General features: G+C 41.2%; 1 protein-coding gene across 1 annotated transcript in view; it reads left to right on the top strand.

Annotated features, from left to right (window-relative positions):
• LOC140200722 (anoctamin-7-like) overlaps positions 1-13077 on the top strand; it is a 64396-nt gene extending 51319 nt beyond the window's left edge. Inside the window, exons 19-22 of the mRNA XM_072264302.1 lie at positions 4960-5093; positions 5748-5828; positions 10461-10510; positions 12944-13077. Coding sequence (XP_072120403.1) covers positions 4960-5093; positions 5748-5828; positions 10461-10510; positions 12944-12953 — 275 coding nt within the window. The 3' untranslated portion in view covers positions 12954-13077. The remainder of the gene's footprint in view (positions 1-4959; positions 5094-5747; positions 5829-10460; positions 10511-12943) is intronic.
• Positions 13078-15703: the final 2626 nt, after the last annotated feature.

Below are 15703 nucleotides of genomic sequence, written 5' to 3'. Positions count from 1 at the left end.
GTGCCTGTACTTGTGCCTTTGCTAGGCCAGAAAAATATCTCTTTTTTTGCCCTCCAAATCATACATCAGCCCGAATTGACAACACAGACGGTTCCAGTGAATTCGACCATTGGTAAATTAGGGAAGCCTCTTATTTGTGATGATTCTTAAAGGACAAAAACTAATGGAGAAACTAGCCAGGATTTCCTTCATTTATTTGAGACACCATAGTACTTAATTGGGACAGGACCGTTGCCAAACAGTTTCTAATCAGCATCAGAAGTGTGCAGTTGTGTGGCCGTTAGGCACTACGCCGCGCTTAAAGTGAACAGTGTTTAAACAACTTCAGTTGTGTGTGCTTGTATTCAAAAAAACAGTGATTTTTGTCACGGATTGTTGGTGAGAAATGAGCTTTAAAACAATTCAGAACTGTTTTGCTCATTGTTGTTTCAAGCGTTCAGTGATGAACTGCTTTGAGAGGTTGGTCATGGCTGGAATGAACTCCTGCCTCAGCAAGGACTTGGACCCACTGCACTTTGCCTATCGCCACAATAGGGTCTACGGCGGACGCGATCTTAATGGCTCTCCATACAGCCTTGGATCACCTGGACAATATGAATACCCAAGTCAGGATGCTGTTCATTAACTATAGCTCAGTGATTAACATCATCATTCTTATGCTCTGGATCGAAAAGCTACAGAATCTGAGACTCTGTACCTCCCTCTGTAACTGGATCCTTGACTTCCTAACTGGAAGACGACAATCTGTGCAGATTGGTATTAACATCTCCACCTCGCTGACAACTAACACTGGCCACCTCAGGGATATGTGCTTAGCTCACTGCTCTAATCTCTCTATACCATGACTGTGTGGCTAGGTATAGCTCAAATGCCATCTATAAATTTGCTGATGATACAACCATTGATGGGCAGAATCTCAGAAGGAGATGAGAGGGCATACCGGCGGGAGATATACCAGCTAGTTGAGTGGTGTCGCAGCAACAACCTGGCACTCAATGTCAGTAAAACAAAAGTGCTGATAGTGGACTTCAGGAAGGGTAAGAGGAGGGAACATAAACCAATCCTCATAGAGGGATCAGAAGTGGAGGGAGTGAGCAACTTCAAGTTCATGGGTGTCAGTTTCTCTGAGGATCCAACCTGGTCCCAACATATCAAAGCAGCTATAAAGAAGGCAAGACAATGATTCTATTTCATTGGAAGTTTGAGAAGAGTTGGTTTGTCACCTAAAACACTCAAACTTCTTCAAATATACAGTGGCGAGCAACCTGACAGGCTGCATCACTGTCTGGTATGGCGGGGGGGGGGGCTACTGCACAGAATCGAAGTAGGCTGCAGAGAGTTGTAAAATTAGTCTGTTCCATCATGGGTACTAGCCTGTGTAGTATCCAAGACATCTGCAAAGAGCAGCGCCTACGAAGGCAGAGTCCATCACTAAGGATCCCCATGACCCAGAACATGCCCTTTTCTCATTGTTACCCTCAGCAAGGAGCCTGAAGGTACACACTCTGCGATTCAGGAACAGCTTCTTCCCCTCTGCCATCCGATTTCTAAATGGACATCGAACCCGTGCATACTACCTTTTATTATTTCTGTTTTTGCACTACTTATTTAATTTAACTATTCAATATATAAGTTTATATGCTGTAATCCAGTTTTTTCTGTATTTATCAAGTATTGCATTGTACTGCCACTGCAAAGTTAACAAATTTCACCACATATGCCAGTGATAATGATTCTGATTCTGAAACGTATTGGTCCTGATGTGTCCCAATTAACTGGAATCCTCTGTATAATCCCTATTCCTTCACTGTCCTGGGTCAAAATCCTGGAATTTGCTATCATCAGCATAATGGAAGCATCTTGAGTATGGGAATCAGGAAAAATGCTTCCACCATCTACTAGCAGGCATTTGGGAATAGACAGTAGCTGTTTGTCTTGCCTGCAATGCCCACATCCAGTGCATACACTAGTTTCAAATGCTGGTGTTCATTAATTGGCAATCAATTGTTCACAATGGTAATTGGTCGGTGACCGGATTATCATTGTCATACCATAAGACATAGGAGCAGAATTAAATCATCTTCCCATTGATTCTGCTCCACCATTTCATCATGGTTGATTTATTATCCCTCTCAGCCCCATTCTCCTGCCTTCTGTCCGTGACCTTTGAGGCCCTGACTAATCAAAAACCTGTCACCCTCCACTTTAGCCATACTCAATGACTTGGCCTTCACAGCTGTCCTTAGCAATGGATTCCACAGGTTCGCCATGCTCTGGCTAAAGAAATTCCTCCTCATCTCCGTTCTAAATGGATATTCCTCTATTCTGATACAGTACCCTCTGGACCTAGTCTCCTTCACTATAGGAAATATCCTCTTCACATCCACACTCTCTGGGCCTTTTAAAATTCGATAGGTTTCAATGAGATCCCCCACATTCTTCTAAACTCCAGTGAGTACAGGCCCAGAGCTATCAAATGCTCCTCGCATGTTACCCTTGCATTCCTGGAATCATTCTCATGTACTTCCTCTGAACCCTCTCCAATCCCAGAACATCCTTTTTTAAATATGGGACCCAAAACTGCTCTGTGTGGTCTGACCAAAGCCCTATAAAGCCACAGCATTACATCCTTGCTCTTATATTCTAGTCCTCTTGAAATGAATGCTAACATTACATTTGCCTTCCTTACCACTGACTCAGCCTGCAAGTTAACTTTAGGGAATTCTGCACAAGGATTCCCAAGCTTGTTTGCACCTCTGATCATTGAATTTTCTCCCAATTTAGGAAATAGTCTATGCCTTTATTCCTTCTACCAAAGTGCCTGACCATATACTTCCCTATACTATATTCCATCTGCCACCCGTTTGTCCATTCTCCCAATCTGTCTAAGTCCCTCTGCAGTAACCACCCCCCACCCCTCTTCCTCAACACCAGCTGCCCCTGTATCATCTACAAACTTGGCCACAAAGCCATCAAATTTGTCATACAAGATTGTTGACATACTGTATAATGTGAAAGAAGTGGCCCCAACATAGACACCAGTGGAACACGATTAGTCTCTGGCAGCCAACCAGAAAAGGCTCCCTTTATTCCCACTCTTTGCCTCTTGCTAGTCAGCTGATCTTCCACCCATGTTAGTATCTTTCCTGTACAGTAATACCATGGGCTCTTACTGTATTAAACAGCCTCATGGGCAGCACCTTGTTGAAGGCCTTCTGAAAATCCAAGTAAACAGCGTCCACTGACTCTCCTTTCCCTTTTATTTTAAATTTCTGTTTTTGCACTACTTACCTTAATCTAACTAGTCATAGTCATAGTCATACTTTATTAATCCCGGGGGAAACTGGTTTTCGTTACAGTTGCACCATAAATAATAAATAGTAATAGAACCATAAATAGTTAAATAGTAATATGTAAATTATGCCAGTAAATTATGAAATAAGTCCAGGACCAGCCTATTGGCTCAGGGTGTCTGATCCTCCAAGGGAGGAGTTGTAAAGTTTGATGGCCACAGGCAGGAATGGCTTCCTGTGATGCTCAGTGTTGCATCTCAGTGGAATGAGTCTCTGGCTGAATGTACTCCTGTACCCACCCAGTACATTATGTAGTGGATGGGAGACATTGTCCAAGATGGCATGCAACTTAGCATCCTCTTTTCAGGCACCACCATGAGAGAGTCCAGTTCCATCCCCACAACATCACTGGCCTTACGAATGAGTTTATTGATTCTGTTGGTGTCTGCCACCCTCAGCCTGCTGCCCCAGCACACAACAGCAAACATGATAGCACTGGCCACTACAGACCCGTAGAACATCCTCAGCATCGTCCGGCAGATGTTAAAGGACCTCAGTCTCCTCAGGAAATAGAGACAGCTCTGACCCTTCTTGTAGACAGCCTCAGTGTTCTTTGACCAGTCCAGTTTATTGTCAATTCGTAACCCCAGGTATTTGTAATCCTCCACCATGTCCACACTGACCCCCTGACTGGAAACAGGGGTCACCGGTACCTTAGCTCTCCTCAGGTCTACCACCAGCTCCTTAGTCTTTTTCACATTAAGCTGCAGATAATTCTGCTCACACCATGTGCCAAAGTTTCCTACCGTAGCCCTGTACTCAGCCTGCATCCAACTATGCAGAGTCATCCGAAAACTTCTGAAGATGACAAGACTCTGTGCAGTAGTTGAAGTCCGAGGTGTAAATGCTGAAGAGAAAGGGAGACAAGACAGTCCCCTGTGGAGCCCCAGTGCTGCTGATCACTCTGTCGGACACACAATGTTGCAAGCACACATACTGTGGTCTGCCAGTCAGGTAATCAAGAATCCATGATACCAGGGAAGCATCTACCTGCATCGCTGTTTAATGTATATATACACTTACTGTAATTTTTTTTATTTATTTATCATGTATTGCGTTGTACTGCTGCCAGAAAGTTAACGAATTTCATGACCTATATCAGTGATATTAAACCTGATTCTGATTCTATCCTGCCTGATAATTCCTCAAAGAATTCCAACAGATTTGTCAGGCAAAATTTCCCCTTGAGAACCATGCTGACTTTGGCTGTCTTTATCCAAGTACTCCAAAACCTCATCCTTCATAATGGACAGCAACATCAGATTAACTGGCCTATAATTTCCTTTTTACTGCCTTCCTTCGTTCTTGAAGAGTGGAAAGACATTTTCCATGTACTGAGGTATAATAGAAAAACTTAGTTTTATGTAGATCATTTCACAAAACTTGAAGTTGTAAAGGAGAAAGTAATAATGAAATACTTTAAATTTTAAACAGTAATAATAATGGTAGAAATAAATTTCTTGCTCTCTGTCCAATTTACCAATCTTTCCAGTTCACTTCGCTGTTTCTTATATTTAGGCTCGGTGGGCAAATGGTCCCCCTACTGTTCGTATTTGGTACTGCACTGTTTTTTTTCCTCACCATCTTGTGAATTCTGTTTTGTCAGGTCAATGGTTCACAATATTGGATTTAATTAATTGTGTGGCTGTGGTGACCAATGGCTGCCTCATTGTATTCACTTCAGAGTTTGGGAGGGAGAAGCCTCTTTATGAAAAACTTCTCATTCTGATTGCATTTGAGGTACGCAATTGGTATTGATAATTATTGGTTGTCAATAGACTCCTGTAAAACGCTGCTACGATATTTGAACCAGCTAACTCCTATTACATATGTGTGTTATAATTCATAAGGTACAACTTCTGCATTTTAATTAATCTTTAAAATTCTGTGATGGAGAGAAAACAAGCTGGTGCCTTAATGAAAAAATGTATTGTGACACTGGGTGGTATAATAGGTAAATCACCAACCTTTCTTTAGGAGTTCAGTTCTAACAGCATTTAGACAAAAGATTCCTTCTGTTGCAAATATTTTTTAAAATTTAAATGAACCTGATTTGTCTCAGTTAATTAGGTGGAATAAGCTGATAATTCCAGTTTATAATACCAGTTACAAACTGCTCAACATTCTACTGTATATGTCATAGAGCACTACAGTACAGTAACAGGCCCTTCAGCCCATCTTGTCAATGCCAGCATGGTCTTCTGCCTGGTCCCATCTACCTGCACCTGGGCCAGAGTCCACCTTGCCTATCTCACCTATGTTCCTACCCAAACTTCTCTTAAATGTTACATTGAATTAGAACTTGTGTATTAAAATTTATAAGCATTCATGCAATGTATTGAAACAATTTGTGTTCTAACTATTTAATAATATTTTTAAAAACTATCTTTTTAGCATACTTTGTTTGTTGTGAAATTTCTGCTGTCAACATTCCTGCCAGGCATTTCCAAAAATATAAAATTAGCAATAAGAAAGGTAAGTTTTTAAATTGCAGAATATCAACATAAAATATGCAATTACCAGTAATGATGCCATGTTTAACAACGTTCATTGTGCACGGTTAATTTTAGGAAATATTTAGTTATTGGCAACTTTCAAGCTATCAGATTCCCCCTTCTCCGGCCCTGTATCTCTTTCACCAATCAACTTCCCAACTCTTTCCTTCACTCCTCAACCCCCCCCGCCAGTTTTACCTATCACCTTCTGTTTCTTCCTCTCCTCCCCCCACCACCTAATTCTGACTCCTCATCTTTTTTTTTCCAGTCCCGATGAAGGGTCTCTTTCCAAAATGCCCACTGTACTCTTTTCCATAGATGCTGCCTGGCCTGCTGAGATCCTCCAGCATTTTGTGTTTGTGTGTTTGTGTTGCTTGAACATTCAAGATCTGTGCAGTTTATGGTGTTAATGGCTAGCTGTGTGAAATTGCACATGGTCACTGGGCTGTTATGACCAGTAAAGTTTACAAAAATAATGGAATTAGTGATTCCTCTGAAGATTGAAATGTGCCAGCGAGTTTTTTGGTTGTTCACATGCCACTCATCATATGAGCAGAGGGCAAGGTCTATGGCATCACAGGCTACTGAATGAGCCTTGCACACTTGGTGGCCTTTCCCATTCACAGTGTAGACCAAATCGGACAATGCTGTAGATAGTTCCAGGGCTTTGCTGGGAAACTGTCTTGGGGTTAAAGGGTCAGGAAATGTAAGAAATTTTGGCATTGATCAAGGAGTGGCTGCTAAGCATCATAGGGGATCAGGTAGTTGGGAGGTAGGCTTCTTGGTTGATGGGAGGGAAGGGTGAGGTGGTAGTGGTGGAGCACGATAGCTCGCCTGAGCTAGTGGTAGGGAAATGAAGATCAGGCCTAGTAGACAGCGGTTTATGTCACTAGTAAAAGGATGAATAAAAGATCTTGTTGGATGCTGGAAATGCTCGGCAGGCCAAGCAGTGTCTATACTGAAGAAAACAAATTTAAACTTTCATTATTGAGGGGATATCAAACTTGCTAGTTATTGGGCTGCATTGCTTACAAAGGGGGGGGGGGGCTGACTCATTTGGTATGATCATTGGGTGCAGGATGCATTCTGGGGTTTCAATTTAATATCAGATAATGTATACAACCTGAAATTCTTACTCTTGATAGACATCTACGAAACAGAGAGGGAGAAATGCAGAAAAATGTTAGAACCACAAAGCCCCCCTCCCACACAGAAGCAGCATCAGCCCTCTCTTCTCCCCCCACTTGCTCCACCTAAAGCACCAACTGCTCCCCCCAACCACCACCCACCATGCAAGCAAAAACAATCCCAGAGACCATGATCTAGAGTCCTTCTAGTGTTGGCTATAGTCCTAGAGATATCATGTGGAGCCACTGGCTGGGTTTGTGGCTTAGGCAGGTACAAGGTCAGTGAGAGCTGTCCAGAGTGGGCGCAGGATGGTGGTTTCTCTGGGCATTGCCCAAAGGAGAGCCAGGTAAGGGGATAGAGTCTTGGAGTAGCTCTAGCCTTGTGGCACAGGCAAGTAGACAACACAAGCCTGGTGACAGTGCAATTCGACACGAGTGGTCCACATGTGGAATGCACCACGTGCTTCTGGAAGTTATAGAAGTGATTTCTACTCTGTGCACCACTGAATGCCACAGGCTACAGTGTTTACTAGTACATTGGATGTAGAGAGCACCGGGAAAGATTGTTGAGGCTTTACGTGTTCACATTCTGTTCCTTTTCATTTGTATTTTGTCATTGGGATTGGATGGTGTGACATACAGGAATCAACTTTTAGGTGTTGAGTTGGATCATGACCCACTGACAATCAACCACTGGGAAACCATTAGTTTCCAGAGAAGAGGTGGTTGGACCATTAGCCCTTTCGCTGATAAAACCAGTCCCCTGCCAGATATCTGTGAGAGCTGGAATCTCCAGTAGGTCAATGGGAGGTCTGCATTAGTCAGTAGTCTGTCCCTACTGGGATTTTGTAATGAGTAGCCTCCAGCCAAGATACAATGGTGAACATGATTCTCAAAGTACTAGATGTCAGGGCAGACCATTAAATGAAGGCAAAGCAGAGTATTTGCATCTCATGCCCTTTCCTTGCAGTTGATAGCCACGGACACCAGCCATCAATCAGGGTTCATTGGTGTGTGGGAGATCGTGACCCAGCCACACTGGCAGTGATGATGCTTCCATTTTAGAGTTGATTGTGATGTGACATTGCCCAGTGACATTTCTAAGGTGCAATCTCTGTTGGAGGGTGGGTATGAGTATGAGACCACTCCCTTCCCACAAAGGAATGGACAAAGAATGTCACCAAGGGATATCAATCAATGTAATTCAAAATAAAACTGCAGACACTGGAAACTGAAATTAAAGCAGAAAATGCTGGGGAAAATGTGTCAGCAAGTCAGGGAGTTGCTATAGATTTCATTTCAGGTCTACGACAGTGGTCCCCAACCACCGGGCCACGAAGCATGTGCTACCGGGCCGTGAGGAAACGATATGAGTCAGCTGCACCTTTCCTCCTTCCCTGTCACGCACTGATGAACTTGAACATGAGGTTGCCAACTGTCCTGTATTTGCTGGGACATCCCGTATATTGGGCTAAATTGGTTTGTCCCTTACGGGACCACCCTTGTCCCGTATTTCCCCTGCTAAGGTAGAGCGTTCCATTGAAACCTTTTGTGCCGAAATGGCGTAAAGCGAAGAAGCAATTACCATTAATTTATATGGGAAAAATTTTTGAGCTTTCCCAGACCCGAAAAATAGCCTACCAAATCATACCAAATAACACATAAAACCTAAAATAACACTAACATATAGTAAAAGCGGGAATGATATGATAAATACACAGCCTATATAAAGTAGAAATAATGTATGTACAGCATAGTTGGGAAGATGACGGCAAAACTGATTTGTGGGGAAAAATCTGAATGTATGCGCATGTGCACATCACATGCGCACACAGGTGCCCGCGCAAGGTCATGGTAGTCTTCCTGGGTTAAGTTGTCCCAGGATTTGACTTATACTTTGGCCCCTTATTTGGGAGTGAGCAAGTTGGCAACCCTAACTATGAAAGACATGTTGAGGTGAGCTTAACCCTACTTGAACACCCCCCTCCCCCGGTCGGCTGGTCCGCAGGAATATTGTCAATATTAAACCGGTCCGCGGTGCAAAAAAAGTTGGGGACCCCTGGTCTATGACACTTCTCTCCTACCCTTTTCCAGTTTTGATGGTGTGGAACAAGATGCTTTGGTGATGGGATGAGTTGAGTTGGCTTGATGAGCTACTAGGACTGTCTAATGTGTTGTTAATAGTGGGAGCTGTCCAACAGGCTAGACCAATGCAAGGAGGGGGATGAGAAACAGACTATGAAAAATGCTGGAAAACTCTCCAGGTCAGGCAGCATCAGTGAAAAGAGCCAATGTTTCAGTCTTCATCAGAATTGAGAAAGAAAATTGTATTAGTCAGGGTACCCACAAAATGTAGTGAAATTACTTCCTAGAGATGCTGCCTGGCCTGCTGCATTCACCAGCAACTTTTATGTGTGTTGCTTGAAATTACAAGAATGGCTCTGATGGACTGAACACATGATAGAGGGGATAAGATACCAAGGTTGTGTAATTTATGACTGATGTATTATTTGGGATTCTAGATCATGTTTGACAGATTAGTCTATGCTCAGTAGGAAGGATGGCAGATGGAAATGTTTTTGATATAGACCAGAGGGAAGCATGTTAGAGGATTTAATGTTGTCTAGAAGGCAGCTATGTGCCTAGAAGGCAGCTATGTGCCTAGATGGCAGCTATGTGCCTAGACAGATGATATGGTTTTGTTGCTTGATGTAGAGTCAAGTTCTAACAGCGCAAGAGGCTGCAGATAGACAGATCAGAGTGGAAGTGGGATACCTCAATGTGTTAGGCATCTGCAAGCTCCTGTAGATGGATTGCAAGTGGACTGCAAAGCAATCTGCCAATTAGTATTTGGTTTCTTCAGTGTAGAGGAGGTCACATTCTGAACACCAAATGCAGTTCACTAGACTGGAAGAAGTGCAAATGAATCACCACTTTTACCTGTTTAGGTCCTGGGATGGTGAGAGGGGAAGTGGTGAAAACACCTCCTGAGGTTGCATTTAAAAAGTTCTATACAGTGGGGAGTGGTAGGCAAGAACAGAAGAGCAGATGAGGAATGAAGGGGAAAGATTGTGTGTTTAGCGGTGGAATCTTCTTAAAGGGGACAGAAACTGCAAAGCATACATTGAGCTTGTAGCCTGGTGGGATGGAGTGCAATGACCAGGGGAAGTTAATGAGGGCCATCTGTGAAATGAAGGAGTTAATGTCATTAAGGGCAGGGCTGGTCACGTGCCCTTGCCTTCTGAATGTGCAGTGGTATGCACATTACTACCACGGGGGTGGGGGGGGAAGATGGTGGACAGTGCATTAGCTTAGTAGTTGTTCTACAGTCACGTCAGTAAACACACTGGTCAGATTAGAGCAAAACTCTGAAATGAGTTTTTTTTTAAACTTCTAAATTTACGATTGTTACTGTTGCTGTAAATATCTGATATTTATGCAAGTGATCAGTGTGTAATGGGACTCAATTGTATTTGTTACTCTAGGAAAAAAATGAAGCACAAAAGATAATGGAAACTGAAACACAACAAATCCTGTAAGTAGCTGATCTAATTGCCTTGTACTCTGAGTCTTAAACTGCAATGAGCACAATTTAATATTTTACCATCCCTTTATAAAGCATGAAAATGTTGAACAAAGTAGTAGCAAATTGAAGCAATGTATGATAATCAATGGAAAGCTATTCAAGTTTATGCTTAAATGTCATTCAACCATACATGAATACAGCCGAATGAAACGGTGTTATTCCAGGGCCAAGGTGCAAAACACAGTCACACACTCACAAAAATATAGTCCAAGTTCCTGAGTCCATGAACATTGCAGCAGTCTGCAGTCGAACGCAATACATCTTGTCTTTGGCCAAGCAAACACTGGAGGACAGCACCAATTCCAGCATGGAAGGCGTGCTACCCCACCTCCATCACTCCAGTGGAGTGCACAGACTCCAACACCACCCTCCTGGGCGGCTGCAAACAAGCAATACTGCAGTTTTAGGCCTAGCCCTTGCTATGACTGAGGCCACGCAGTTCACCTGCCATACAGCAATAAAACAGTGAATCCGACTTGCAGCTACCCATGTTACCAATATCCAACAGGGTCTTGCAATAAGAAAAAAAGACTAAGACACTGACTCGCTATTAGGCTGCACACTGCCTTTGTGCACTGACGCAGGCAGCAGCGCGATCCACACCAAGTCCAGCTCCTTCAGTTTCTCCACCAACGAGCAACTTGCTGATGGGATAGACCTACAGTGCTTTAAGTTCTTGAAGTCCAGCAGGGTCTTGTGATTGCAACAAATGCATTTTTTAAAAAGTCCATAAGACCTTTGGTTGGACCCGTAGAAGCCACTGAACCCGAGTGTGTCGCCACCTTAGCAGAAGCAGAATTGTAACAGCTGTTCAGTGGTTAAACCCAGCATCCCCTAAATTGACATTGATGCTAATAGTGTTATTACAATTGCTGCTTACTACAAAAATTGCAAAAAGTTATTAAAGTGAATATTAAAATTCATCAACTAATGAATGATGGCTTTCTTCCAATTTGGTGGCTTGGATTGGTGCCTCGAAGGTACAAAAATCTGTACATCAGGGTGAAACTCCAGTGCTGCACTATCTAAGCTGTCTTATTTGAAATAAGGAATTGTGTTCAGACCCTGTGCCCTCTTGCCCATGGTGTATTCTAAGAGCAAACAAGTTCCCCGGTATCTTTATTAACCACAACCATGCCACTCATTTCAGTATGGGATCTTACTCTGTGCAATGAGTTATTGCGTAACAAATTAGTCATCTCTTGCTTAAGAGACAGAATTTTTAACTGTGTGACTAGGAGACCTCTCTGAAGCAGTCCTACTTTTTGATAGTCCTAATTTAGGTGGGCATGGGGAGGGATTGTGAGTGGTAAGTAGTGACCATAACTCTAAATTTAAAGGTGGTTACGGAGAAGTACAAGAAGTTCAAGTACGAAGAAGTAAAGGTGGTTACGGAGCAGACAACTAGGTGCTGCATTTGGGGAAGACTATTTTCAATATGATAGGATAGGACCTGGTAAAAAAAAAAGACTGGGATAGCTACTTGCAGATAAATACATGACAGGTGGGAGTCATTCAAAAACGGGGTAGTGAGTGTTCTCATAATGGTGAATGGTAAGGAGCACTAGATGTGGAGGGCTAGACAAAGAGAAAAAAGGTAGTTAGTGATGTGTTTGGATGATTGAAATCAGGAGAAGGTATACACAGTGTTAAAAGCTGGGTGGTGTTGTAGGAAAACTTTTAAAAAAACAAGTAAATAGGAGGGCAAAAGAGGGACAAAAACTAGCATTAATGGGCAAACCCGAAGTAAGGTTTGATAGGCCCTTGATTAGTCAGAGCATGAAAAGTTATAGGGTGAAGGCAGGAGATTGGGGTTGAGCGGGATATGGATCAGCCATGATGAAATGGCTGAGCAGACTCAATGGGCCGAACGGCCTAATTCTGCTTCTATGTCTTATGTCTTATTCTATAAGGCAAGAGAGTAACCATGGCAACTGAGTTAGGGCTAAAATCATAGTCTCTACCTTGTCCTAGAGAACATGATGAGATCTCTTAAACAGATGCCACAGTAATGTTCACCATCCAGAGGGACACTAGTGGTATGAAGTGGATATAAACTATAAACAGCAAATGTTATTATTGGTTAAGTATTTGTGTCACTTTTAGCTCTGTGGGTGTGTGAGATTAAGAAAGTTCCATCTAATAGATTTTCAGTAAATGTCACAGAAAATTATGGAGTTGATAGATTGCTTCTGGATGTAAACCTGACATTGTGATGTTTGCTCATGAAATTCTTTTAATCATTGAAAAGCAATGCTGTGTAATTTTATATTTTGTATTTTTAAGAGTTTTTTTAAATGTATTTTGTTGAGTCTGTTCCTTGTGTCACTTACTCTTGTCAGATCATTCAAATTTTACTTTGTCCTTTTGTTTCATCCATAGACAACAATAATGAACAGAGTGGGAGCCAAAGGGACAGACTTCCTCCTTTGAGAGTGACACCGTGATGAAACTGTCTGTACACTCACTCCTGCAACCTCTCTGGACCCTCCCCCCCCCCCCCCACCCATCCAACTCCCCTTCAGCTATTTCACCCACACCACTGTTCTGTTGTGTGGCAAGTATTATTTTGTTGTTAAATGAGCATTTCCACAAACCTCTCAATGTGAATTAAATTTTAATGGTCAAAACTGCAGAATGAAGATGCTTGTTCTGTTTTTTAAATTTCTGTAATTGCTACAATAAATTATTAGAGATTCTGAGGCTGGGGCAAGAGATGCCCTTTCTCTGTACACTGCTATCAGTACAGCACTTTTCTGCATGTCGTATCTGACCAGTGTTGCACTATTGTATATTTGTAATTGTGCCAATTACCTTGGATATAAAAAGATAAATCATTTTGATACTGTGGATGTCTTAAATTAATGTTTGTAGTTCTACTACTTCAGAATAAATCTGTGATTTTGTATCAAATATAGCTTTAAAATGCCTTTCTATTTGTTACATGTTGAACAAAGTTATCTTCTTGCAGAGATCTAACATATTTGGTGATTGGTTCATTCCAAAGAGAACAACATATGTAAAAATACAAGTCTGATTATTACAAAGCTCTTAAGAATACCTGTGATGTAAAACTTTCTCTGCAGTGTTTTAGGATGTTATTCTGTCAAAACCTTTCTCTACTGACTGGGAGGAACAAATAGCCTCCAGAAGCTATTATTTTTGTGGTGGGATACGTCATTAATTGAAGTGTTCAAAGGTTATTTGAAGCTTTACGACAGAGAGAGGTATGATTTATATGAGACTCATGTGAAACAGATCAATAATTTGGATGCCCAAGAATGAGAAATGAAATAAAGGTGGACACTCCATAGCTGCTATGTTCCCTCTAAGGTGTAGGTGTATATGTACGTGCATGCACACTGATCTTGCTACTAGTGCACAAAGGAATTTCAACTGTGTACAACAGGTTGTCACCCTCTGCCTCATTGGCATGTTAAGTATATTTTGTCATCATACACAATTATATTTCCTTTTCCAGTTTCTGATGTGGACGGCGTCGATAGTGTGGAGTTTGCGATGATTTGTCTGCAGATCTTAGAATTGGCTTATTCATGCTGTTTTTTAATCGAAGAAATTATTGATTCAATATGTCAAATCCCAAAGAAGCAAGTGGTATGAAGCTCAAAAGTACTGCTGGTTCATTTAGAGAGGAATGGCTTAATGAAACAGTAGAAACTGCAACACCAAAAGCTCATGAGGTCAGGAACAAGAAATATTTATGTACAGTACAGAAACTGGTGTTACCTGTGCGATGCAAAAGTTGCTGGAGAATCTGCAAGAGGGAAGAAGTGGAGTGATATTTGGAAATTTGACTTCTTAAAGCATCATTTAGCAAGCAAAACACACATATGTACGGTGTGCAAAAGTGTGAAAATCCATCATTACCCGCTGCAGGCATGCTACGTATGTCTTGTGAGAGTGCAGAAGAATGAAAGTGAAAAATGATCAAACCTAGAGGAGATCACTGTCTTACTAACTGTGTTTTGCTAGCTGTTAGAATAAATGCCTTGAAATATAAAACTCAGTGTGCACATATTGTTGTCACTGAGCAAAAAATTGCCCAGCACAAGATTTTAGCGCACACAGAAAGTCAGCAATAAATAGGAGACTCTGCACAATCTTATCCTGTAAGAAAACTTTCACTGTAGAATTTGAAAATAAAGTATCTGAGGTAAAAGGACATAGAATAACCCACCAGATTATTGTCTTTCCTTGAAGGAAATATTTAATTATCCTTGGTATAGGTTCATATGTCATAATGTTAATGACAATTGCAGGTTCTCTAAATTCAAAATTGGAGCAATTAGGATTAAGTATTAGGATGGAACTTAATATTAAAGAATAAATTTCTAGTTGGTTTGATGTACCAAATTCTATATCAGTTACACATACACAGCTGAAGCTGATGTAACTTTAGGGATCACAGATAACATCTAATAGCTGAAAAGGTTGTTTAAAATACAAATTAATTAAATTGATAATGCAAATATCTCTGATATTTTTATTATCCTAATACAGAATCAATACCTGAAGTTAGAATTACATTTCTAAATGACATTTGTGTTTCCATTGCCTGTAGACCTGGGCCAATTAAAATTATGTCTTAATTCAACCTATGGAACACTATTCTACTACTATTTGTTTGCATTAACTAAATTCACAGCCCCAAAAAATATTTATTTTCTTTGTTTTAGTTGTAGGGAAATGCAGCAGTCAGTGACTGGCAGAATTGTTCGAGGCTCAGTGTTTCTAGTAAAGCCAAAGTTTAATGTTTAAATTTTCTAATAGAATTAAGTAAAAGTGTAAAGAATTACTTATTATAAAACAAGGATGCTGAGGTCAGTCTACTTCAGATGTAGCTGTTTGTGATATCACTCAAATGGAAAACTATTGTAATTATTACTCATGTTTATTGTGCAATTTGGAAATAATAGTCAATAATCTACTAAAAAATGTCTTCAAGATTATTATCATGCTTAAGGCAAACTCTCCTTTAAAAGAAAGAATAGTTGCATTGCATATTGGAATGTTAGAATAATAGTTGCATTGATGAACCAGATCAAAAAGGAGAACGTGATTTTAAAATTGTGTAGATTAAAGAAAGGACAAAAACTGCGTGAAGAAGGGGGCTCCAGAACT

The sequence above is a fragment of the Mobula birostris genome, chromosome 7, assembly GCF_030028105.1.
Source record: "Mobula birostris isolate sMobBir1 chromosome 7, sMobBir1.hap1, whole genome shotgun sequence".
NCBI lineage: Eukaryota > Metazoa > Chordata > Chondrichthyes > Myliobatiformes > Myliobatidae > Mobula > Mobula birostris.
This window is presented reverse-complemented; position numbering and strand designations above follow the sequence as displayed.